The sequence below is a fragment of the Bos indicus genome, chromosome 3 (genome assembly GCF_029378745.1).
Source record: "Bos indicus isolate NIAB-ARS_2022 breed Sahiwal x Tharparkar chromosome 3, NIAB-ARS_B.indTharparkar_mat_pri_1.0, whole genome shotgun sequence".
NCBI lineage: Eukaryota > Metazoa > Chordata > Mammalia > Artiodactyla > Bovidae > Bos > Bos indicus.
The window spans coordinates 108558315-108583375 of NC_091762.1; the positions used below are offsets into that span (position 1 = coordinate 108558315).

Sequence of the window (25061 nt, forward strand, 5' to 3'; positions counted from 1 at the left end):
AGTGACGTCGTCCCGCACACGCGGTCCAGCGTGGTTCGCGCGAGTTTCCTCGGTCCGGTTCGGGAAGTTACCAGCTTTTGTACCCCACGCAGGCCGGGCCCAGCGGTCTGGTACCAGTCCTGTCGGCAAGATGGTGAAGCCCAAGTACAAAGGACGGAGCACTATCAACCCCTCTAATGCCAGCACAAATCCCGGTACGGGCGGCTGGGCTTGCGGAGGCTGGGGCTTTGAGGAAGCTTGGGGTTAGGGACTCCGAGTGGCCTTGCTTGGAGTGACTTCAAGCACTGTGGCCTTTGGGTATGAGAAGGGAGAAGGTGATTTCTTGTTCAGAGGCACTGAGGAGGGCTGAGTCTGGCGCGCCTGTTAAGGGTAGATGCCGGGCACCAGGTTTAAAGCCGGGAAAGGGAACTCTCAGGCCTGGCAGCCTTGGGGAGTCTCCAAGGTGAGACTGGGAAGCTCAGAGTTGGAAGGGGCACTTAAATTTGACCTTTTCTTGTTTTCCTGTGTGTCGGGTGTTGAAGCCCCTCCCCCAGTATAGGTCAGTCTTGAATGAGTACAGCTCAAGGAATTGCTAGAAGTTAGATAAAGTCAGATAAAAGTGATGTAGACCCATCCAACTGGCCTTTTATACTTGGCCACACTTGCCTGCCACCTTACCTTTGGCGGTTTAAATGAGAAAAGGACTGTAGATTTAGCTCTTGGGGTCGTCCAAGTGCATAGAAAACGTTACAGATAAGTAAATATGGTTGTGTCAGGAAAGATGTTTTTGGAGATGTGTATGAATTTTGAGGTTCCACCACGGAGTGAACAAGATAGCCCTTGTGAGAGTCCTTGCCATTTGGGTTTAGTTAATCAAACATATTAAAATATGGCTTAAAGGTTTTGGTTTTAATTCATGTTTAATATTTTCCCTGGACTGCTGCTAAATTATTCAGTTTGTGTAGACTGGCATCTTACAGTATTAAGCCTGAAAAGGCCCTTAGAGATCATGATGTTATAGGTGAAGAGACTGAGCCAAAATAGGGGAAGTGGCTTCTCACAGTTGACACCTTAGTGAGCAGCAGAGCTGCCAGTCCTGTGGTTTCAGCCTGTTTTCTACCGCATGACTTAAGGAGTAGACAGGTGACTTGATGCTCAGTTGATAGTCACGTCTGACTCTGCAACCCTGTGGACTGTAGCCCACCAGGGAAGGCATCCCCAAATGTGAAGCTAGTATTACTATGCTAGTTTGTCTTTCTCTTTCTCTCTGAGGTGTAAGGCAAAAATTACTGTCTATTTTTCTGTTGAGTAAACTAAGATCAAGCATTAAGAAATTAAGAACCTGGTACATTGGGAACACTTAGGTATCAGAATCGTACAGAACCTTCACAGTGCTTTTCCTGGAGCAGGTACTCAGTATTTGTTCAACTGAGACCCAGACGTAGGCATCTTAGTGGTTAAGAGCAGAGATGGTGATCCAGTGCTTTTGTTCAAATTCTGTCTGTGCCATCTTTGTCTTTGTACAGGATGGCTGCCCACTGTGCCTCAGTTTCTTAACCTGCACAGTGGGGATAATGTGTCCCTCCTTATAGGATTATTGTATGGATTATAAGACGATGCCTCTAACATGGATAGCACAGTGCCATAATAGTGCTCAGAAACATTACCTGTTATCATTTTCAAAACAGTCCTATGGAGGATTCAAGATTAGGTCAGCTTTGTCATACCGTGTAGCTTCCAGGAATGATTCTGTTGGAGCAACACATGGAGAAAGTGGAGATTTTGCACTGAGTTGGCAGCTTGCCTACTTGCAATGAACTGGTTGGTGTGCTTAAAGCAATGGCTATAGTTAGACTTGTTGGTTATCAAACAGTGTGCAGACTACTCTTGTGTTTCCTAGATCGAGTGCAGGGAGCAGGAGGTCACAACATGAGGGACCGGGCCACAATTCGACGCCTGAATATGTACAGACAGAAGGAGCGCAGGTGAGCCTGGACACTGTTGTCCCCTCCCTCTTCCCTTCCTGCCCTGGACTTGTAGCTGCACCTGTGAAGCCCTTGATAGTCCCACCCCCACTTTCCCCAAATAGGCATCCCCAAATGTGATACCAAGCCAGCATTGCTATCCTAATTTGTCTTTCTCTTTCTCTCTGAGATGTAAAGCAAGAATTACTGTCTATTTTGCTGTTGATTAAACTAAGATCAAACATTAAGAAATTAAGAAACTGGTACATTAGGAACAGTTATGTGTCAGAATCATACAGAATCTTCCTGATGCTTTGCCTGGAGCAGGCACTCAACATTTGTTCAGCTGAGCGTGTTTTCAAATACTGTTTTATATGATCAACTGTGAATTTTGAGTTAGAGACATGGGTAGTGAGTGGTGAAATAGTGATCATGTCATAGTCCTTACCCTACAATAGCCCTGTTCCTCACAGCTTTGGCCTCCACAAATTGTGTGTTACATCTCAGGGTAAATGTCCATCAGATAGAAACCTGCTTTTCTTGAACAAAGCATATAGGGCAGTGTCATGAAAGCAGCCAAAAAAGTTGTTTTTTAAGGCCAGACTTTAGATTACCACACTGTGGCACTTGAACACTCATCACAACTCTGAGTTCTGCTGAGGCAGCCTCGACCACAGGGACTTGCTGACTCTGACATTTTGTGAGCTGGTCTTAATTTGTTTGGTGATTGGATTCTTCATCCGTTCTACAAGATGTGTCTAAAACACAAACGTCAATGAACTCAATCTGCTTTAGTCACCTACTCTGCAGTTTGTTTTAGAATTTTGAGTTCCAGCATAAATCACCCTCTACTCAAAATTCATTTAAACCAGCCTTTAAATGATTATCCTAAAAAGGCTCAAGTATGTGACTTTTTATTTAAAAGCAAACAGTAAACAGATTTTTAAACACGGGCATTAGTTGTTATTCATCGAGCAAAAACCATTACGTGCTCTGTTGCAAGAGGTTAAATGGCTTGGGGCAATCTGTTTTAAATGTCGAAGGACTTTTTGTTTACCAAAATCTGTATTTCATGATCACTTCAAACCAGGAAAGCGGGGCGGGGGGACGTCCTTTTGTTGGAAAGGGTATTCTGTAAACCGAAATTTGCCCTTGTCTTTCTTCTGTCCTCAACCCAAATCTTTTGTTTCCTTCATTTAGGAACAGCCGTGGTAAAGTGATTAAGCCTCTGCAGTATCAGTCAACGGTGGCTTCTGGCACAGTGGCAAGAGTGGAGCCAAACATTAAGTGGTTTGGTGAGTGTGACCCTCTGCTACTTTTGCCCTAGAAGATGTGCACTGTGTGGGAAAGGGTAGAATGTTCAGATGTCTAAAAGGTGTTGGGGTTTTGGGAAACTGTCAAGGACAGTGTGAGAAAGCAATGAGATAAGAAGCCCCTGCCATGGGAAAAATGCAGAGAAAAGTGGTACCGGTGGCTTTCATAAATGGCTTCCTCTTTTGAAAAGAGCTCATCATTGTTCACTGAGAGTGAACCTCTTAGACAGACGAGATCGTCCTTAATGACTAGCATTCACAGACCTCGGAGCGCTCCTGTGTTCCTCTTCTAATTTCTGATCGCCTGGAGACATGACTGTTTGAGAGGTGCCTTGAGGTGTGTTTGTGCCTTTAGCCTGGAGTTCCTCTGAAACCCTTTATCTCAGTGCAGTTGTATTTGGACTGAGTGACAATGAAAGGACCTCTCTTAGTCCTTCCCGGGAGCGAGTGGCTGTCTCCAGAGGCAGTGGGGAGGCAGGATTTCTTCCTTTGGAAACCCCATGTTCATCTCCGTTGGGGCTCTCAGCCTTTCCCTCAGATCTGCCAGCTGTGTGGACATGTCAGGTGGCCAGGCCCCATTGTTTGCCTGCTGTTTGAACTATCCTTGACCATCTCATAACATCTCTGGGTGGGACGGGTATCCCCTAGAAAACTGCAGCACAGGGAAGTGTCCCAGAGAAGAGGCCTTTAGCACGGTGGCAAGGTCCTGTGACTCTAGATCCAGACCTCCTGGTGCAAGTCCTCGTTCTACCCTGTCTGGGGCCGTGAGCAAGTTCATAAGGGTGCTTGTCAGTTTTCCATCTGCAAAATGAAGACAGAAATAGCTCTTGTTTTGTAGGTCTGCTGTGGTAATTGAGTGAGTTAACAGGTGATGTATAAGTGTCTAGAATAGTGCCCAGTAAGTCGTACAGTAGAAGCATTAACTGCTGTCACTGCCGCCACCCCTGCCGGCGTGGTCTTCCCCTGGAGTTTGGCATGTGTGCCGCAATGTGCCTTTTAGTCTCACATTTCCAAGTCTCTCACTTCCAAGGTGTGCTCCGGGAGGTGTTACATAGTTTTATTTTGTTTCCTTGCAGGGCTTGGTTGGTTATTGTAACAGTTCCTTCAAGCTTTCTTAATCAAAACAGGAGCGATGACTCTTAGGAGGTGCTGTGCTGGGATTCTCTGTGTATACTACCTGATCAGCTGTGATTGGCTCCAAATTTCTTTGCCACATCTAGCCGGAAGTGGGGTATCTGTCAAATCTCAGTTCCATTCAGTGATGTTAATTTTTCAGTTTTGTCCAGTCTGGAAATTGGACTTGGAAAACCACTGAAACCCTTTGTGTGTCTGGGTTGGTGATTTAGTTCGTTGTGTATGAGTGCAAGAGAGGCAGTTTTTGTGTTTTTTGGTTTTTTCCTTTTAAGTTTGAAAATGGCTTTAGGGTAGATGTGTCAGGCGTTTGGGTAAGTGAGGGCAATTTAAAAATCTTGCCTTTCACTGTGTCATTGGGAAGATGGAGGCAAAAGCAATAAGGAGCAATTTATTAAACAGCAACATTCTTTTGTAAAACAGGAAATACACGTGTGATTAAGCAGTCATCATTACAAAAATTTCAAGAGGAAATGGACACAGTCTTGAAGGATCCATACAAAGTTGTCATGAAGCAAAGCAAGTTACCCATGTCTCTTCTCCATGATCGAATCCGGCCTCATGTAAGACAGAGGGTGTCCCTGGCAGATGACACAGATCCCTCTCTACCATATTTAGCTCTTGCTTTTTCTATAGAGAATAGTGCCTGATGCAGTACCGATGCGCTTTCTGAGACTTCTGCTTTCGCTGTTATTAAAGGTCTCACCTTCAGCATGAACCGAATTCTGTCAGAGAGGTTCGATAGCATGGTGGACCAGAGTACAGGCCTGACTTTTAACCTTTTTACTGTGGCCCTTTCTGTGGCCTTGGGTGTCTCTGTGAGCTTTCACTTCCCTAGGTGATTGGATGCAGATGAAAAATCCATTAAGGCTCTTGGCACAAAGCAAGTACTTAGGCCGCCACTTAATTAGAGCTAAATAGATCATGGCTCGGAGAAGGCAATGGCACCCCACTCCAGTACTCTTGCCGGGAAAATCCCATGGATGGAGGAGCCTGGTAAGCTGCAGTCCATGGGGTTGCGAAGAGTCGGACACGACTGAAGTGACTTAGTAGCAGCAGCAGCAGCAGATCATGGCTATCACCAATACCATTTTTAAAAGTTTTTGCAGGCAAACTAGTTTAAGTGGTAATTGCATCAAACTTTGGGGAAATGTAGAATTAGGACTGGGTTGGTAGGAAAGGAGACTTTGGTGTTGAGTACTTTCAGCTTCAGTGAGTTCCTTGAAGAGTCTCGTCCCCGGAAGGAAAGGGTACTTGTCAGATTGGTTGTTAAAATCGATGAAGTTCAAAGTGCAGTAAGGACTGAATCTGGCTCGAGTGGAGTGAGTTTCACAGGGAACCAGAGAAGTGGCCTAAAGCTTGCCTGCATGTTTTTACATGAACTGAATAGTAATTTCCCCAAATATCCATCAGTTACAGCACAGAGCTTCGGTTCCAGCATCAGGAGGGGAAGAAAACATTGACATACATACAAGAATTAAACAGTTCAAAGAGAAGTGTTTACTTGCAGAACAGAATAAAACCCAGGGCCTGGTTATTGCCTCGGGTTTTGTCAATTACGCTTTGTTCTGTGACGGACTAGAAGAATGGCACCTATTAGCGGAGTGACTGTTTTCTGTCAGGGAAACACATGGGTGTAATTCGTGAAACACAGACGAGTTGCCATTTCTCTTGTTCTCTCCGTCTGTTCTCCCTAAAGCCATCTTTTAACAAACTGTTGAGTCCTGCTCATGAGAAGAACAGAGAAGCTCTATTGTGGATTTACTGCTTTGTTGCACATGCCAGTTGTTCGGTGTTTTTAAAATGCAGTGTGTAAAGATCTGATGGTGTAGATCGGAGGGCCCGTGGCTGCAGCGGCCAGCTTGCATTTTGGTGCAGGTACTCAGAGTAACTGGCGAGTTTCCTGCTCTGGCCTTGACAAACCTTGCGTGTGTTTGTGTGTGCTCAGTCGCTCAGTCATGTCTGACTCTGAGACCCCATGGACTACAGCCCTCCAGGCTCCTCTGTCCATGGGATTTCCCAGGCAAGAATACTGGAGTGGGTTACCATTTCCTTCTACAGGGGATCTTCCCAGCCCAGGGATCAAACTCAAGTCTGTTGCATCTCCTGCATTGGCAAGTGGCTTCTTTGCCCCTGCGCCACCACAGTGTCCACTGCTCAGTATAGAATCTGATTCTGAGATGTGCTGCACAGTGCGGTCAAGGTCCGTGGACAGGGGAGCCTGGCGGACTGGAGTCCATGGAATTGCACAGAGTTGAGCGTGACTGAGCTCACACCCGCACGCACATACGTAGTCAAATCAGATGTACTTTTAACTTTTGCACGTTCACCTGTATGTGCATAATAATTACTGTGTTTCTATAGCACTACTACAGTCAAAATACTGCAGCGTACTTTGTGTATTTTCTTGTACCCTGCATATCACTACATTGTACTTCCTGAGGTATAGGTTTACAGACACAGATCCAGGTATACTGTATTTTATAGGCTAAGAGATTTTCAAGGATAATTTTGGTCATAATTTTCCCAGTGACTTTAGAACCTAGTTTTCATGTGAAATGTGACTGTTTTGTGTGGGGATGTTCCCTTGTTGGAGTGTAGTGAGTAAAAGTAAACTAAGAGATGGGTTAGAGACTCTGAGAAAATGATAATATCTGAAGGATCTTTAGGAGTTGGAGGGGATTCTGTTTAGAAGCCATGGGGTTGTTCTGTCTTCTGAATTTCGTAGCTGGTGCTTACAGAGGAGCCTATACTGAGGACAGAAGGTGATTTTGTTTTTTTAAACTTAGAATATTCTCTGCTGGCTATTAACAACATACTGTTATGTGATAGATCCTAACTCGGACTGTGACTTTCATCCTGCTTCAAAAATTCCTCTGCTCGTAGCTCCTTTATAGGCACATCAAATTCTAGTTAGGATCAGGTTCCTCTTATCGCATCTAAACTATTATTTTGGAGTTTTGCTAGATTTTTTCATCTGAAGACTTTCCATGTGCATTTAATAAAAACGTTACCTAAATTAGGGAAAATGTTATCTGAAACTAAAACGCATCTTACAAAACAAGCAGTTCCTTTTAGCCATGAAAGAAATTAACTTCCAGGAAAAAGTTGGCATTTACAGTTGGTTTAAAAAAAAAACACAAATTTGAGTATGATTGTCCTTGACAAAATCTGTGAATTTGGCGAATTTTATGCACTTGTTTGAAAACTTTAAGAGGAAAAGGGGGTTAGAAAAGAGAAGCTAATTTTCAGTATTGTAGCCTTAATTACATTTGACTAAAAGTTTATGATAAATGAAATAAAGCTGAGTTTTGGCAAGTCTTACACACAGCTATTCATATTTGCTTTGATTATTTGTATTTTGTATTTCTCCAAGGAAGCTTACAGAACTTGAAGAAGAGGGGAACAAGTGTGTTTGCTATTTAAGCATTTCTGATGAGAAGTCAGGCTGTATTCATGTTACATATTTTGGTATGGGTTGAGCTTTGTGAAAATGAGAGCAGAAAGCCTTTCCTGGGTAGGTTTTGAACTTTTTGCTTTTTCTCTGTGCTTTGTTTAGCATTACCTATAATTCTCCTTTCTCTTTAGAATGCAAAGGTGCACATCCTTGATACTGAAAGCTTCGAAACAACATTTGGCCCCAAAGCGCAGAGGAAGCGGCCAAATTTATTTGCAAGTGATATGCAGTCACTTATAGAAAATGCAGAAACATCCACTGAGAGCTATGACCAGGGCAAGGATCGTGACTTGGTAGCTGAAGACACTGGTGTGAGGTACTGTTTTGAAGTTGGTGCACATGTCAGCATTTGCTCTTTTGTAAAACAGACATCTTCTATACAGTTATTTACCTGCAAGAAGCTCAGTGACTTATCTCATAGATGGAGTTAGCCTCTTCCCTTATACTAGAAAAATTAGTGAACTTGGTTGGGGCCAGATGGAAGATAATTTAAGGTAGATGATTTACTATTGGCCTCTTAATCCCCCCAAATAAAAATAAGTGACACTTTCTTCGTAATAATAGCAGTATATTCTGTCACAGCCAATTTTTAAAAATATAGTTAAATTGGAAATGCAGTAGAAAGAAAAGAAGAACTCCTAATTCCACCACCTCTGTTGTTATTAATATTTTGGTGACTATCAGGATTTCCTTAATCAGAGTCTCTGGGTCACTGAGCGGGGTTCATGGATGGCCTTTGAGGTTTCTGTGACCCTCTGAAGATAATATGGAGAACTTTTATGCATACATAAAAGTAGTGAGGTTTTGTTGTTTTTAGGGAAGAGGAGGGAGAGGAAAAGGATCCATAACTTTCATCATACTTTCATTGGGGTTCATACCCAAAAGGAGATCAAGAATCATTCAAGGATATGTGTGTGTGTGTGTGTGTGTGTGTGTGTGTGTATGTGTATGTATGCGTGCATGCTAAGTTGTGTCTCTGTCCACGGGGATTCTCCAGGCAAGAATACTGGAGTGGGTTGCCATGCCCTTCTCCAGGGGTTCTTCCCAACTCAGGAATTGAACCCACGTCTCTTATGTCTCCAGCACTGGCAGTCAGGTTCTTTACCAGCAGTGCCACCTGGGAAGCATATAAATATATATATATATTTATATATATATATACACACACATATATACATATATATACACATACACACACACACATTAGACGTTTCTAATGTGGAGTTTTTACTTATAAATGCAATACTTTAAGACTGTATTTTAACTTGCTTTTAATGTATTTTTCTCAATTAAGAATATATTTCCATGTCAGTACTTAGTCAACAGCAGTATAATGTTTCACGTCAGAGCAGGTTTTTGTCGTGGCCAGTTCCACATTTGGAGATTTATACTATTCAAAGTTTTCCCCTGTGGTAGATGATTGTAGGGTAAAATGTCAGTGTGACTAATTCTCTCTCATCCTGAATTGCCCCCCAAGGATAAATTCTTAGGGGAAAGGACAGTGTCCAAGAGTAGGCAGGGTTTTGATCAGTGGCTGCCCCATTGCCCTCCGGAAAGGGTCTTCCAGTCTGGTGCTCCCGGTGCCCCCTCCCATGTCCCTCAGGCACACTGGTGGAAACGTGCTGTCCCTGCATCAGCGCCACCGCCTCGGTGCTGTCCTCTGCCCATCGCTAACCCTGGACTCCTGGAGGTAAAGTCGAGCCACTTGAGACCAAGCAGGAAGACGCAACGAGTTCATTTTTTCCTAGAGCTTTTTGAACTTCGTATGTTTCTGCTGATTTGAATTTTTTCCACCTCAAAAAGGTACAGTCAGCAATAATGTTAGTTCTCAATCATATCCGACTCTTTGCAACCCCATGGACTGTAGCCCACCAGGCTCCTCTGTCCATGGAATTCTCTAGGCAAAAATACTGGAGTGGATGGCCATTCCCTTCTCCAGGGGGGTCTTCCCCACTCAGGAATTGAACCTGGGTCTCCAGCATTGCAGGCAGATTCTTTACTATCTGAGCCACCAGGGAAGCCCTCAGTCAGCAGTAGGGGAAACATAAAACTATTTTTTTGTGTCAGAGACATTGGGTAAATATCTTTGAGGCTAGTAAACAGATTCTCAACCTTACCAGCAAAGTTTCACTCTCTTTTGGAGCTGTGGCATGTGAATTACATTTCACGTACTGCTGATTTCCTTTTCATAATTCTCTGTGACAGACTGCCTAAATTGTAGCTGCCTCTTTAAATTTATATATATATATATTTATCATTTATGTTTGCTGCACGGGGTCTTTGTTGCTGCACTTGGCCTTTCTCTGGTGTGGCGAGCGGAGGTGTCTCTGGCTGCGGTGTGCAGGCTTCTCACTGGGGGCTTCTCTCACTGTGGAGAATGGACTAGGGCACGCAGGCTTCAGTAGCTACAGCTCGTGGGCTCAGTAACTGTCACCTGGGCTTAGTTGCCCACAGCATATGGGATCTTAGTTCCCCGATCAGGGGTTAAACTCACACCCCGTGCTTTGCAGGGCCGATTTGTAACCACTGGACCCCGGGAAGCCCCACCACAGAGCTTTGAGTAGAGCCCCTGTGCTGTACGGAGGAGGTCCTCGTGCAGCTATCTGTCTTATACATAGTAGTGCACACACGTCTCTCCCAATCCCCCAGTTCATCCCACCCCCCTTTCCCCACTTGGTAACCATAAGTTTGTTTTCTGCATCTGTGACTCTGTTTCTGCTTTGCAAATAAATTCATGTGTACCATTTTTCTAGATTCTACACACAAGCAATACTACACAATATTTATCTCTTTCTATCTTACTTCATTCAGTCTGTATGACAGTCTCTGGGTACATCCACATCTCTGCATATGGCACTATTGTGTTCCTTTTTATGGCTGAGTAGTAGTCCATTGTATATATGTACTACATCTTCTTTATCTGTTTCTCTGTCAGTGGACATGGAGGTTGCTTCCACATCCTGGCTATTGTGGATAGTGCTGCATTGAATACTGAGGTTCATCCCTCCTTTTGAATTACGATTTTCTCTAGACATATATTTTCTCTGTTTTTAGTTTTTTACGGAACCCACATACTGTTCTCCATAGTGGCTGTATCAATTTACATTTCCATGAACAGTGTCGGAGAGGTCCTTTTTCTCAAACCCTCTCCAGCATTTATTTTTTGTAAACTTGATGATGGCCATTCTGACTGGTGTGAGATATACCTCATTGTAGTTAGGATTTGCATTTCTCTAGTCATTACCAATGTTGATAACAACTAGTCTTGATACCCTATTGCCTGAGCACATGATTGATTTTTCCTTAAAATATCCTTTTAATCGTTATAGTGCATCAGTTGCTCACTTTGGTTGCTTTCTTATTTAGAAATGAAGCCCAAGAAGAGATATTTAAAAAGGGACAGTCTAAAAGAATATGGGGTGAGCTCTACAAGGTAAGACTTTAAATTTTCTCTCATTGAGTGGTTCCTTTGGCCTTCATGATCTTATGTGAGAAAACAGACTTGGCCCTACTGATGCTCTGTCCATCCATCCATCCTCTCACCATGGAGAAACCAGGATGGATATGGCTTTGCACATACTACTGTTGTTCTAGATAACTGCGTTTTTCTTTATTACTAACATAATAGTAACAGCCCAAATTACATGGATTCATATATTCTCTGTTCATATTGATATTTCTTTGGATTGCCTGCTAAAATGATATTCCTACTGAGATTTATTATACATGTTAGAGCTGCATGAAAATTTTTAAATTCCTTAGTCCAGCCCTCTTGTTTTGCAGACGAGAACGCAGGTCTGGAAAGCTTGAGTACCTTCCCCAGCTCACCCGGGTAGTTAGTGCAGGGGGCTTTGTGTCTCCTGAGTCCTGGTCCAGTGCTGTTCAACTAGCTGAGCTGAATTTGAATAATGTTCTCAGTAAAAAAATCTTTCAAGTAGAGTCACGTAATTAAACGGTAACATAATGAAACTAGTACCATGAAGGCAAACGCAATTTTTTAGTTTTTTGGTAAAATACGTAACACTTATAACATGGAAACTTAGAGGTTTAAGAAGTAAATGATTCTACTCACTGTTGCATAGCAGTCGTGAAATAGACTGGTTTCATCCAAGCCAGTTCTGCTTGAAATTTTGACAAGTTTCAGATACCCACAGGATGAAAAACACTTTTTAGAATACTGACTACTGGGTTTTGCGATTGGCTACAACCTGCCCTCCTCGTAAGACTGTTGAGAGGTTATCCGTGTTGTTGCTTTATTTTTCCCAGGTTCCCTTAAATGCCTTCTGGCTTTCATTTTGCCTTTGTACTACTGTAGCAAATCACTTTTGCTTCTTTGAATTTGCAGGTGATAGATTCATCAGATGTTGTGGTTCAAGTTCTTGATGCTAGAGATCCAATGGGTACACGTTCCCCTCACATTGAGACTTACCTGAAAAAAGAGAAACCCTGGAAACATCTCATTTTTGTTCTTAACAAATGTGACCTTGTTCCAACCTGGGCAACGGTAAGTACAGCTGCTAATGCGGAACAGATAACCAAGGCCACGTGGCTCGTTATCCATGAATAAGTAGGCAGCGTGATCAGTAGGATTTGGGGCAGCAGATAAAGTGTTGCACTGTTGAGGTTGTAGTCACTGAGGTGTCTTCACTGAGAGCAAAGCTCAAATGGGCTTCATTGATGATGGGCAGTTACCTTTGATCCCTGATGGTTGGCAGTGGCACAGCTGCAGTGCCCACAGGAGGACTGGTGTGGGCCCTTTAGAAGGTGCGGCAGCTGCAGCCCCTGGCCCGTTTCACATTATGTTAGGTTAATTGCATTTAGTAACAGTGAAGGCATTTTGGGAATACTGTTTTGTGTTTATAAGGCAAAAAACAGCATCAACTGTCATACTTGAAAAAATATTTCAAAGAAGTACAGCTAGCATTTTCCTTGGACAGCTGTGTATGTGAAGCACCGTCCTGCCATTCGCTCTCTGGTTCTTCCTGTGCTGTAAATAAACAACTTCCAATTTACCAGCTTCTTTTCTTGTCTCCCTTTAGAAACGATGGGTTGCCGTCCTCTCCCAGGATTACCCGACGCTTGCTTTCCACGCGAGTCTTACTAACCCCTTTGGCAAAGGAGCGTTTATTCAGCTTCTGCGGCAGTTTGGAAAGGTATCGAAACCTGGCCTGCCCCTCCTGGAGTTGGAAGGCTGTGGGTTAGTGTGAGAATTTCTCTTCCCAGAGTGCATCTCACCTCCCACATCTTCTCGGTAGTGAGAATGGTGTGTTCTGGAGATGTAAACACTCACAGAGCCTCAGGGGATCCTCAGATGCTCTCTAGCTCAGCCTGTACCCCCTTCCCCGACGAACATCGCTTTGCTTTCTGCCATGTCCCTGGAGTCGAATGGTCCACCCTCTGCTCGGGTTGATGACCTGCCCCCTCCTAACACTCTCTCCACTCTGGGCTCCTGGGCCATGCATTCTCTCCCCTCTGCCTAGAAGGGACCCTGCTGGACTCCAGCCTCTGATCCCTGGTCAGATACTAGTTCCTCAGGGAGGCCCTGAAAGCAGACCTTCTCGAAATTTCCTGTTCTGCACCTGTGACTCTGTATTCATGAGTTCAGTTCATCTTATCTGGCTTCTAACAAGGATACATGACCTCTGTCCTACCCTTCCCTGCTTCCCAGAAGAAATTCATGGCTGTTACTTCTGGCATTTTCTTCCATGTTTTTGTACACGCTTATGAGTTTGTTTCTTCATTCCCCACCCTGCTCAGTTTTACGAGTTTGTTAAGCTCCTGCTATGGAAAGTGAGAGTAAGGTTTCTTACCCCGTCCTCTCTCCCCACTTCCTGTGTCCTTGTACGGCATTTGGTTAAACTACTATTTGCTCAGTGTTTACAGTATTATGACCGAAGTGTCAGTCCCTGCTGATCCACAATGCTATGATTATAATTCCTTTCTAATAGGACCTTCAGTTTTATCTGGTGTTAAGTAGCTCCGCTTTCTCACTGACGTGTCACCAAATCCTTGATAGCGTGGGAACTTTCAGAGTGTCCAGCACCTCCCGTCCAGGTGGGGCCACATCCCAAACTGCTGCCGGGTCTTCCTGGGGTCTTTCACCATCATCAGAATTCATATGGCTGTTTCCTGTGTTGACTCCCTTGTTCATTGAATCTCTTTTCTTTCTTGGTTTACTCCTTCCTTTTGATGGAATGTGTTTTCCAAAAGCTTTCTGAGGAAGAGTACTTCGGGGAACATTTTTTTGAGACCTTGCCTTCTGCAAATTTCTTCATTCTACCCTCACACCATTTGTTCTTAGAATGTTGAAGGTACCACATTGAATCTTCTTTGTTTTTTTTTTTTTTGGCCTTGCCACGTGGCTTGTGGGGTTTTAGTTCCCCGACCAGGGAGCGAACCCATGCCCCCTGCAGTGGACGTGCAGAGTTATAACCACTGCACTGCCAGGGAAGTCCCAATTGTTGAATTTTCTTTGCTTCAGTACATTTATGACATTTTGTCCAATTTTCTGGGCAGTTACCTTGATTCGGTCATTTAGCTGTTCTATCATGAAATGTTTTGCCTCTCACTTTTAATGTTTAACTTCCGAAAGCTCTTATTTAACTCCGAGTTGCCCTCCCCACTTTAACAGCCTGTTTTTGTTTCACGGGTTCACTGGCTTCTCTGTCTGAGGACGATGAGTATAGTGGTGTTGGGGAATTGTCCTCCACATTTTCCTACATTGATGCTGTCTCTTCCAGGTTGCTGTTTTCCTGTCTTTTCTACTAGAGTCACACGTGCAGTGTCTGCTTATTCTTGGTTCTCCATTCATGTTTAAGAGTGAGCCACCAAAAAAAAAAGGCTATAGAAGCTTTATGCAGGGGGTAGGCTTGTTGAGAGGCTTTACCGTAGGGTGACTGGGAAGAAACCAGAATTTCGTTGGAGGACACTCTAGATGTTGCTCTCTGTAGGTCTATTCTTATTATTTTAGCTGCCCCATGCAGCATGCAGAATCTTAGATCCCTCACCAGGGATCAGACCTGTGCCCCTTGCAGTGGAAGTGCTGAGCCCTAACCACTGACTCATCAGGGAAGTCCCCGTCTGTAGATCTTACTCCTGGACCTGTGAGTTTCCCTAGAAGGGAGTCTTCCTGTCTCCAGCTCGGGGGTGTGTGGACTTGGTTGCCAGGATTCTAGGAGTGCAGTGGGAGTAGGGGCCTGGAGTTGCCCTATTCAGTATTTAGACGTTGAACACTTGCTTTCAGCAACTGTCATGTCTAAATCTAGGGTCCTTGTCAGGCCTGGAAATTAGGAATATTTTCAGACATACAGGGTTCCAAAACAGTTATTGTCTCCTAAGCCTCCGGGGCAGAGAAGTTGGGACGCCTGTGCTGGGCAGGGAAAGGAGAGGTGTGACTATCTGTACAGACAGTCCACTGGTCAGTCCTCTGGATTTGAGTCCCAGCCTTAGAGAGGACTGTACTGCCCGTTCCCAAGGCCTGTATTCCTGCATTTTGCAGTGTATTTGATGCATTTTTAGTTTTTCTACCTTTGCAGCCACGTAGCTTTCGTATTTTGTAGTGGGTCAAGTTAGATACTGCTTTTTAACTGGTAATATTCTGTTAACATCACACATTAGTTTGTTTTGTCTCATCTCTAGCTCATGCTTCCGTTTTATGTGTTTGGCTCTCTGGGGACCAGGCGTAGGGGTGGAGGGGATGTGAATTCACACTGCTGTTGGCTCTGTGGGTGTGAGGGTGTGTGTGTGAATTCTCACTGCTGTGGTTCCAGGGGGTTTGTGGAGGGAGTGAGGCAATCATGGATGTTCAGTCCTCTGTCTCTAGTCAGAAGCCCCCATTGATTTGTAGACTCTACTTGAGCTCTGCCTCCTTGAGGCTCTCACCCAGCTATCTAGCTTTTGAGACTGCCTTTCTTTTCTTTTGCCGTTTGTCTTTGGCAGTGAAAATGCAAAATGTGGTGTGCAGAGAAGAGGAGGGGTGGGTCGTGGGATTGGTACATCCGCTGAGGTTCTCCTCCCTTAAGACATGTATCAGTGGACAGCATTCTTCTACACTGATGGCTGACGAGCTGTTTCTTTCTTTGTTTCTCAGCCTACATACTTTCAACCTTAGAACATTCAAGAATGGTCTCACGTGAGTGACTGAGGCGCTGACTCACCTCTGATTTATTAATGAGGATGTGTATGCAGCCCACTCAGAATAGGCTGGTGGTGCATGTCTGGGCTTTAAATCAAGTCGCATCGGTAGTTTTGTACTGTATTCTTCATGGCAGCAAAGTAACACAACCTGTTTGTCTCAAGACACTCACACCAGGTGTGTGTGGTGTGTATTCTTTTCTTTGAACAGTTGCACACTGACAAGAAGCAGATCAGCGTGGGGTTCATTGGCTATCCAAACGTTGGCAAGAGCTCTGTGATAAACACACTGCGCTCCAAGAAGGTCTGCAACGTGGCCCCCATCGCAGGTGAAACAAAGGTACATCTGGCTCGAGGGGCCTTATTTACTCTGACTTATTTCCCACGGAGGGTGCTAATTCAGGACACGGAGATGTCTGTCTGCCTCTCTCGGATGAAGATTTCCCCTGGGAGTTTGGTCTCCTTGTCGCAGGTGGCGATGTCCTGGAGCTGTTTCTGCCCTTTTGAGAAGACTGAGGGTGCTCTGTGTGCCACTGCCTGCTTTGGGCATGGTTTGCTGTGTGCCACTTGAGTCCTGTTTTCTTGTCACTCCAACCTTTTGCTTTGATAAACAAAACTAGAGAAAATTTGGTGTCTGGCTTAAGAAAGAAAATTCAAGTTTAAGATAGACTGTGTTGGGTAGGGGGCCTACCCTGGAACACGGAGTGTGGGGTGCAGCATGGTTCTGCTGAAAGGAACTGGGGCCAAGCAGCATGAAGCTTCCAGAAGCACTTTTAAGAGACGTCAGAGAAAGCTTTACTGGACGTCATTGCACAATCCTAGATGGAGAGCCTGCCTCTGCATTATTGTTAGACACTTAGCTGATGGAAACTATAGTTTATGCCTTGTGGAAGTGCCTCGTGCATGGCATACAGAGGAGGGGCTTTGGAGCTTCATTACCTAGTAGGCTGCTCCGCTATGACCGCCTCCATACCCGACCCCCAGCCCCAGCCCCAGCCCCCTCTCTCACTAGGTGAGCATCAGGGCTTCGTGAAACCCCTCCGGGACTGACCCGGAGCAGTCAGAAATGGAAGTCTCTGCTTTTAGGTCTGGCAGTACATTACCTTGATGCGTCGGATCTTCCTCATCGACTGTCCGGGTGTGGTTTACCCCTCCGAGGACTCAGAGACGGACATTGTGCTGAAGGGAGTCGTGAGTATTTTGGTCCCGGGAGGCTCTTTGTTTGCCTTCGAGGGGAGCGTGCTGTGGGGAGCTCTGGAGACCCCTGCTTTTTACTCATTCAGCAGGCAGCTTGGGGTCAGCCTGTCTGGCCAGACTGGAGGAACATGACACTGAACAGGGCGGCCTCTCTGTTCCACTTCAGCCTGTTTGAGGAGGCTGAAGGGCATATCTGGTCAACGTCATCCCACAAGAGCGTTTGTCGTTTACACACGGGATCCAGAGGGAAGCAGGGCCTGTTTATGTTTAGCAATAATTCATCTTCGTGGGTTTATGGATTGAGTCATTTTGGAACTCGGTCATTTCCTCACTTGTTCCTGAAGACAACCGAGAGCTTTAAATGATTCCACTTAACCTTTGCCAGTGTTTCTGGCTATACACATCCTGGACGGTTCCTCCCTCCTTCCTTAAACTATTTATCCCCTTCTCTTTGTGTCCTGGAATCGGCAGACTTTTAACCATTTCTGCAAGTCAGTAGCACAAAGCATTCTGAGTTTAAGGTGCTTGCGGGAGCCATGCCATCCGTTTGTGGTGAGCCGAATTAGAGCCAGATTAGAGCGGGGTTCTGGGTTCCCGGCTGCGGTTGGCTCTCCATGGTGCTCCTTCCAGCCGACCATGTCTCATCACCTCCGGGCTCGCTTGCTTTGAGGCATTGAAATCTATTTTCAGACACGATTACAAAGAACACTCGGAGCTTCACTCTCTCCATAGTCAAGTTTGTAAGCAGGAGCTTTCTTATCAACATTTAGGTTCAAGTTGAAAAAATTAAGACTCCTGAAGACCACATTGGTGCTGTACTTGAACGAGCAAAACCAGAGTATATCAGCAAGACGTACAAGATTAATTCTTGGGAGAACGCTGAGGACTTTCTGGAGAAGCTAGCTTTCCGGACAGGGAAGTTATTAAAGGTGAGCCAAGGTTTGTGAGAATTCAGACTGGGACCTGCTTCAGGCCTGTGTGCACAATGTGTGGTGTGGACCTTTTTTTTTTTTTTTTTGGTACATGTGTGTGAGCAGTGTGAAGTATGAACCTTGGCAAGGTGGTGACGGACAGCTGGGACAGCGATGTGCCACCAAAGCGGGAGGCGGCTTGGTTGTTTGAATCGGGCATCTTTCTGCAATGTTTCAGGGTGGAGAGCCCGACCTGCGGACTGTGGGGAAGATGGTCCTCAATGACTGGCAGAGGGGCCGGATTCCTTTCTTTGTCAAGCCGCCCAATGCAGAACCCCCAGCAGCCCCCGAGGTAAGACAAGGGTGGACCCACCTCTCTGGAAGTGGGGTTACTGACCCGCATGTCTTTGGACTGCAGCCATCTTCCTTTGGGGTATAACTTTGAACTGTGGTGTCTCCCCAGGTGCCACTGGCTGTGACCTTGTGGGGGGTTACCTGGAAGTAGAGGTGTGATAGGAGACTGCGTGTAAATGCCAGTCTTCAGGGCTTTGAAAGAGGAGAGCTCATTACATGCGAGTGCTCGCTTACAGCTTCAGTGTCTCGTCTTCTGCTGGAAGAACAGAGACATTTCCAAGGTTTGTTTTGTTTCACAAGCCCAGCCAGGTGCTGGGCACTGGGAGCACGGGATTAGATAGCATGGTCCTTGCCCTCAGGAAGCTCGTGATCAGGCGGGAAAGGAGAGTGGTACAGTGGATGCTCAGGGAAAGTCTTAGGTCTGGGGGCTCTGAGCTACCCTGAGAAGCTTCCCAACCGTTCTGTGTCTCTCTCCTGGCAGTGGGCTGCACAAGACTCCAACTTGGGCACTTTGCTTTTCTATTTCTAGGGTCTTCTTCAGAGCTCAGCCAAGTCTCTTGAAGAGACGGCTTTAAGTTTTGCTTCATGCCAGTCTTTGGGGTCCATATTTCTCTGATATCCTCTCACCTGGCTCCAGTCCCAGAGTTTCCATTGTCAGCTAGAAATTTCCAGTTGAATATTTTCTCCAGCATTTCAAAATCAACATACCTGAAACTGATTTTACTCAACCTTTTCTCCTCTCCCCCTAAAACCACCAGACAACCAGTACTGCAGGACAAGGCCCTGCCCTCCTGTACACGCACGCACACACATGTCCATGTCCATGTGCCAGTGGAGGAGTACCTGGTGTTTTCTGATCCCAGATAGGCTTCATCTTTCTGTACCTGTTATGCAAGCTCCGGACACCAGCTGGGTAACTGCCAGAGTTAGTGCAGACCCCACAGGTTAAGGACTGAAATCCCACAAGACTGCCCCCACTTCACGTGCCAGGATAGATGGCATTCTAAGGCTACCCACACATCTGCCCAGCTCACTATGAATTCAGGGCTTCCCATGTGTGATCATATGCCGAAAGGACTTACAGAACTCAGGAAAGTGATTTGCTTGTGATTACTGGTTTGTTGTAAAAGATATAAGACAGGAATAGCCAAATGTCAGGTGCATAGGGCACCTATGGGGTGGAGGGTGGCATGGAGTGTCCACACCCTCTCCAGGCAGGCCACACTCTCAGCACGTCAGGGTGCTCACCAGCCTGGAGGCTTCCTTACACAGGTGCGGTTGACAGGCTCATTAGCCGTCAGTGATTGAACTCAATTTCCAGCCTTGTCAGCAGTTGCTTGGGCTCTTGGTGGCCAGCTCCTAGTCTGAAGCTGGGTCCTAGCACAGTCGTCTCACTAGCATTAACTGATTTGGGGCAGAGGGACTTACTAAGAATAACAAGAGACACCAAAGGTTTTAGGAGCTCTTGTGCCAGGAACTGGGGGTCAAAGGCCAAATGCATATTTTTATTACACTATTGGAAGACACGTAGTACACAGATAAATACGTGATGTCAGGATGTACCGATTGCCATGAGGGAAACTAAAGCAGGTTGAGGGTTTGTGGGAGACAGGAGTGCTTTGTAAGTGAGGTGGTTAGGGATGGCCTCTGGGGAAGGGGCCTTTTAGGGGAGACCTTGGTAACCTGAAGCAGGAGCTCCATGGATGTCACAGGAGAGGTTCCAGGTGTCGGGAGCGGTACCCCCTAACACCTGAGGCAAGGGGAGCCCCATGTGCCCTGGTTCTGGAGGGCGGCCACGGGGTGGGCAGCACTATGGCTGGTGGGGCCGAGGCCTCTGGCCCAAGGAGACCATCTTTGCCCCCGTGTGACCCTGTGTGGAAACGGTGGGGTTTTCTGTAACTCTTCCTCCATGTCTAGCTGTTAAGTTGAGACAGTCAGTTTTCCCCACTCTGTGACTTGCCCTTCTCTCCTTTTGGTGGTGGCAGAAACTCCCTTGAGAATCCCAAAACTAAAAATCTACCTCAACAGAAAAACATATGAAAACATATGTAGGAATTTTGTATACTGTTTCCTGAATTTTATGGATTCCTGATGTATTTAGTGCTTTGTGCAGCCACCTCGCCTTTGGAAAATTGCACGGGTTCTTCCAGCCTCAGCTCTGAGTGCCCAGTGGCACTACATGAGGCCTCACACTGCCAGCCCACATTTCCCTCTGCCCCTTCCCCAGAACATGCCTGGCACCTGAGTGTCCACCACCTCAGGGCTGGTTCTGAACATTCCGTTTCCTCCCGCTCTTCTCGCGCAGCACTTCCTCGGTGCCTCTCCTCCACCTCAGCACTTTCTGAACCAGCGCCTCCTTGGCCCTCTGCATTCTGCTGGGCCTCCATTCTTCCCCCGGGTGTGTGCTCCCTGGGGACGTGCTTCCTCAGCAGCCCCTGATCCTTCAGTCCTCAGGGATGGTGTAGGCAGCCTCCTGTGTCTACAGTGTCTAGTGGTTTTGGTTTTGATGGCTGAGTACTCTGAGTTGGCGCGTAGCTGTATTCCTCTCATCCTCCATGCTGGGTTCAGGGCTTAGTGCATATTGACTAAACGCTACATTAACAACATGACTGAGACGTGCGTGTTTTTGACACTTTCCCTTGGTCCTGAGAAGAGGCCTGCCTTGTTTAAGAGCATGATATGTAAGTTCAGAAATTCAGCAGGGATTTCTGTGCAGTATTATAAATTGGGAAATTTTTTTTGAAAAAGAAGAGATACAAGTATATGTGTAACTGAATCACTCGGTTTTATACCTGAAACTAACACAACACCATTAATCAACTATACTCCAATGTAACAAAATAAAGAAATTGAGTTTTCATTTTCTGATTCCATTTCTCTTCCACCCCCACCCTTCTGTCCTGATTAGCTTCCGTCCTCCTCATCTTTGGAAGTTGCCGCAGAAACAACCCAGAACAACCCAGGAGAGAAAGTCACGGAAACAGTAGGTGAGGAGTCGGAATCCATCCTCGAGAAGGAAAAAGAGGAGCCCCGGCACTGTGGCATCGATTCAGAAATGCAGCAGATTCTGGCGCGGGTCCGGCAGAACTTTGGCAAGATCAACGTTGCACCTCAGTTTTCTGGGGATGACCTGGTTCCTCTGGAGATGTCCGATATCGATGACGAGCTGGAGAGCCTTTCTGCGGAGAATGAGGAGGAGGAGGAACAGGAGTACCCAGGAGACGATGAGGACGAGTCTTATGCAGAGTCCCAGGAGGAACATGCGGGACGCACCACTAAGGCCGTTATTCAAGCCCTGGATGAAAAGATCGCCAAGTACCAGAGGTTTTTAAACAAAGCCAAAGCTAAGAAGTTTTCAGCAATCAGGTAGTGTCCTCTTGATCTCACAGATTGCTGTGTGCTTATTCATTTTCCCAGAAACTTGCCACAAGGAGTTTTTTATAGGGTAGGGGAAGGTGTTGCTATACATTTTTAAAATGTACAGCTGCCTGAACCTTGAGAAGCGTAGTGGTTGGGTCTTTTACAAATGTCCAGGGGCTGCAGAAATGGTGTTGGCTTCTACCAGTGGCATTAACCACATAAAGAGGAGCAGGTTTCTTTCATCTGGGAGCTTGTCACCATCCTCACGTTTGTGTGGGCTGTGGGCAGTGGAGGGGAATGTCAGATGGTTTCATTATCTGACTCTTCCCTTTTAGGATATCCAAGGGACTGAGTGAAATGGTTTTTGCAAAATCCGAAGGACGAAAAAAAGGAAAAGCTGAAGAAGATGTAGATGATACAGGTACAGTTAAATTACTGAAATCAGGTAGATGCGATATGCATTTTCAAAACTTTGGGAAATTTAAGTTTCATCTCGGGAATTATCTCTTGTACTGTCATCCTGATATTTATCATATTTGGCAAATTACCTTGGTTCCACTTACTATTTATCACACAAATTGTCTTTATCTTCTTTTAAAAACATCTTTTATGGCTGCCCTGGGTCTTCGTTGCTGCTCTTGGGCTCTCTCTAGTTGTGGCGAGTGGTGGCTCCTCACGTCGCAATGCGCAGGTTCTCATTTTGCTGGTTTCTGTTGTTGCGGAGCTCCAGCTCAGTAGTTGTGGGGCAAGGCTTAATTGCCGCGTGGCCGGTGGGATCCTCCCAGATCAAGGATTGAACCCTTCAACCCAGTCGTGTCCAACTCTGTGAACCCATGGACTATACCGTCCATGGAATTCTCCAGGACAGAATACTGGAGAGGGTAGCCTTTCCCTTCTCCAGGTGATCTTCCCAACCCAGGGATCATACTCAGGTCTCCCGCATTGCAGGCAGATTCTTTACCAGCTGAACCACAAGGGAAGCCCAACAGTACTGGAGTGGGTAGCTTATCCCTTCTCCAGTGGATCTTCCTGACCTAGGAATCCAACGGGTCTTGTCATTGCAGGCGGATTCTTTACCAACTGAGCTCTCAGGGGAGTCCTTATCGTGTTTTTTTTTGTTTTTTTTTTTCCTTATCGTGTTTTTATTCTGCACATTTCTTGGGGTTAAATTGGTAATTCAAGAAACTTTCTCTAAAAAGAATACATTATTAAACTTGGAATCTAAGGGTGGATCCAAAGACAGATTTTCTTCGGGCGGGCAGATGGTTCATATATTTATTCTTTATGCAGTCATTCCAATAACTTCTACATTGGGTATGTTTTCAAGATAAACTGGAGGCCTGGGAGCACACCCCCACCCCTGCCCCCGATCTGGCAGCCTCCTGGCCTCGTCCTGATTTTATCTGTGTTTCACACCACTCTGTGTTCACACCGGCCTTCTGCCTTCCTCCTCCAGCATATCAAGCTCATTCCCACCTTAGGATTCACGGGCACATTTTAAATTAAAAATTCCCATTTCTTTTCTGTGTGTGTTCGTGTTTCGTTTCCAGCACCTCCCAAAAAGGGAAAGAAGAGGAAGGCCCAGAGGGAAGAGGAGCAGCCAGACAAAACCCGCAGGACGCTTACGTCTAAGGAGGCATGTGTTCTGGTCCTCAGCATCACCCAGTTTAGAGTAGGGCGGGGAAGTCCATTTCTTACAACTCACACTTGATGAAATTAATGCTCTAGAGTTAAAGTCAAGGAACCCCAGTCCTAAGTGACCTGGTTGGGGTCAGTGAAATAGGATCAAGAGTTGACCTTGACTGCATGAAGGTCAGCTGAATGTATGTCTTGTTTCAAGAATGCCAATCGCTGTCCTCAAACTTGAGGACTGCTATTGGAAAGAATGCTGGGTTTATGTGGCCTCAGGGAAATGACACATGACGAGCTGAGTTGTGTAGGCAGACAGATTGCTGCTGTCTGTGAAGCTCAGCTCTGTAACCAGGCTCTCGAGAGCTAGAGGGTCCCCTTTGGGAGGTGGCGAGCTTGTAATGAGTGTCCAGCCTTAGAGCAGAGGACCACTTGGCAGGAGTGCAGAGAAAAGATTCGGGCATTGGCTGAGGGTTGGGCCACATCACAGCCTGTCACTCGGAGTGTCACAAGCTACAGAGGAGGTACACACTTGAGTCTGAGAGGTGAAGCCTCCCTCGTCAGTTCTGCCGCCAGTACTCATGGGAGCCGCGTGGGAATGGAGCACAGAGAAACAGGGGCCTCTTTATGACTTCCAGCGTTTGATTGGTTTTTTCCCCTCTTGGTGTGTGTGCCATTTTTTACAGAGGAGGCGAGAAGCACGGCAGCAGCGATCTAGAAAAGTCGGCGTACGCTACTATGAAACACACAATGTGAAGAATAGGAACAGGAACAAAAAGAAGACCACCGACTCAGAAGGGCAGAAACACAGACACAAGAAAGCCAAACATAAGCAGTAATGTGTTAAAAGTTGTCTATTAAATTATACAAAAATATGCAACTAGAAACTGTTCATTTTCTTCATGACCAGTTGGCATTTCAAAGGCCATGATGCATCTGTTCTGAGATTGGACAGTTGAAACCACCCACCAGTACTAGTGAAAGTAAAGAGAACTCCTCACCCCCAAGGATTTCAGTGATGGAGTCCCCTCGAACTCCTGACAAATGAGTTAGTCCTCTGAGTTCCTAAGAGTATAACCCTGGCATGAAAGTGTCTGACAGAAACAGGGCCGAGGTCTAGAAAATACGGAGTGTGGTATTTATTTTGTACTAGCAATGAGCAGTTTAGTTTGGAATAGAACTGTTTTTGTTTTAATATTATGGATGTTGTGTCAGAGCCTAGACTTTAAAATACGAAGCAAAAGCCTCAGCAGTTCGCAGTGCTCCTCACTGGGTCTGTTAGGAGAACCCGTTTCCTCACTGGGTCTGTTAGGAGAACCCGTTAGGACATGGCTGCTTTACAGTCACGGAGTTGTGGGTCTGGAACATCTCTGTGACCACAGCTCTTCCCATGAAGATGACGGAGCACAGACAGGCTGTTTCAGTGGAATCTGGGGGCTGGTGCCTCAGGACACCTGGATGAGGGCAAAAGCTGTGACTTCAGATTTGAGATGAAAGTATAGAGGGCTTGTTGGACTCAGTGGAACACAGCTCTTCTTGTTGGCCTGCCGTTCTCTGAGGGAGCCTGGAAGCCCTCGCCAGACAGGCATCAGGTCCGAGCACCTCTTCATGGGAGCACTGAGCACCTAGCACC

At 45.9% G+C, this 25061-nt stretch overlaps 1 protein-coding gene across 2 annotated transcripts; it reads left to right on the forward strand.

Moving 5' to 3' along the window:
- GNL2 (G protein nucleolar 2) lies at positions 1-24303 on the forward strand. 2 transcript variants are annotated; one of them, XM_019957812.2, is made up of 16 exons: positions 1-194; positions 1880-1964; positions 3144-3238; positions 4811-4950; positions 7976-8160; positions 11211-11277; positions 12190-12348; positions 12884-12997; positions 16189-16317; positions 17064-17168; positions 17945-18103; positions 18324-18437; positions 21348-21805; positions 22135-22220; positions 23350-23435; positions 24115-24303. In XM_019957812.2, the coding sequence occupies exons 1-16, from the start codon at positions 131-133 to the stop codon at positions 24265-24267; spliced, it is 2199 nt and encodes a 732-aa protein (XP_019813371.2). In that variant the 5' UTR covers positions 1-130; the 3' UTR covers positions 24268-24303. The 2 variants fall into 2 exon arrangements, with proteins under 2 accessions (XP_019813371.2, XP_070642928.1); XM_070786827.1 differs by lacking the exons at positions 1-194; positions 1880-1964; positions 4811-4950.
- Positions 24304-25061: the final 758 nt, after the last annotated feature.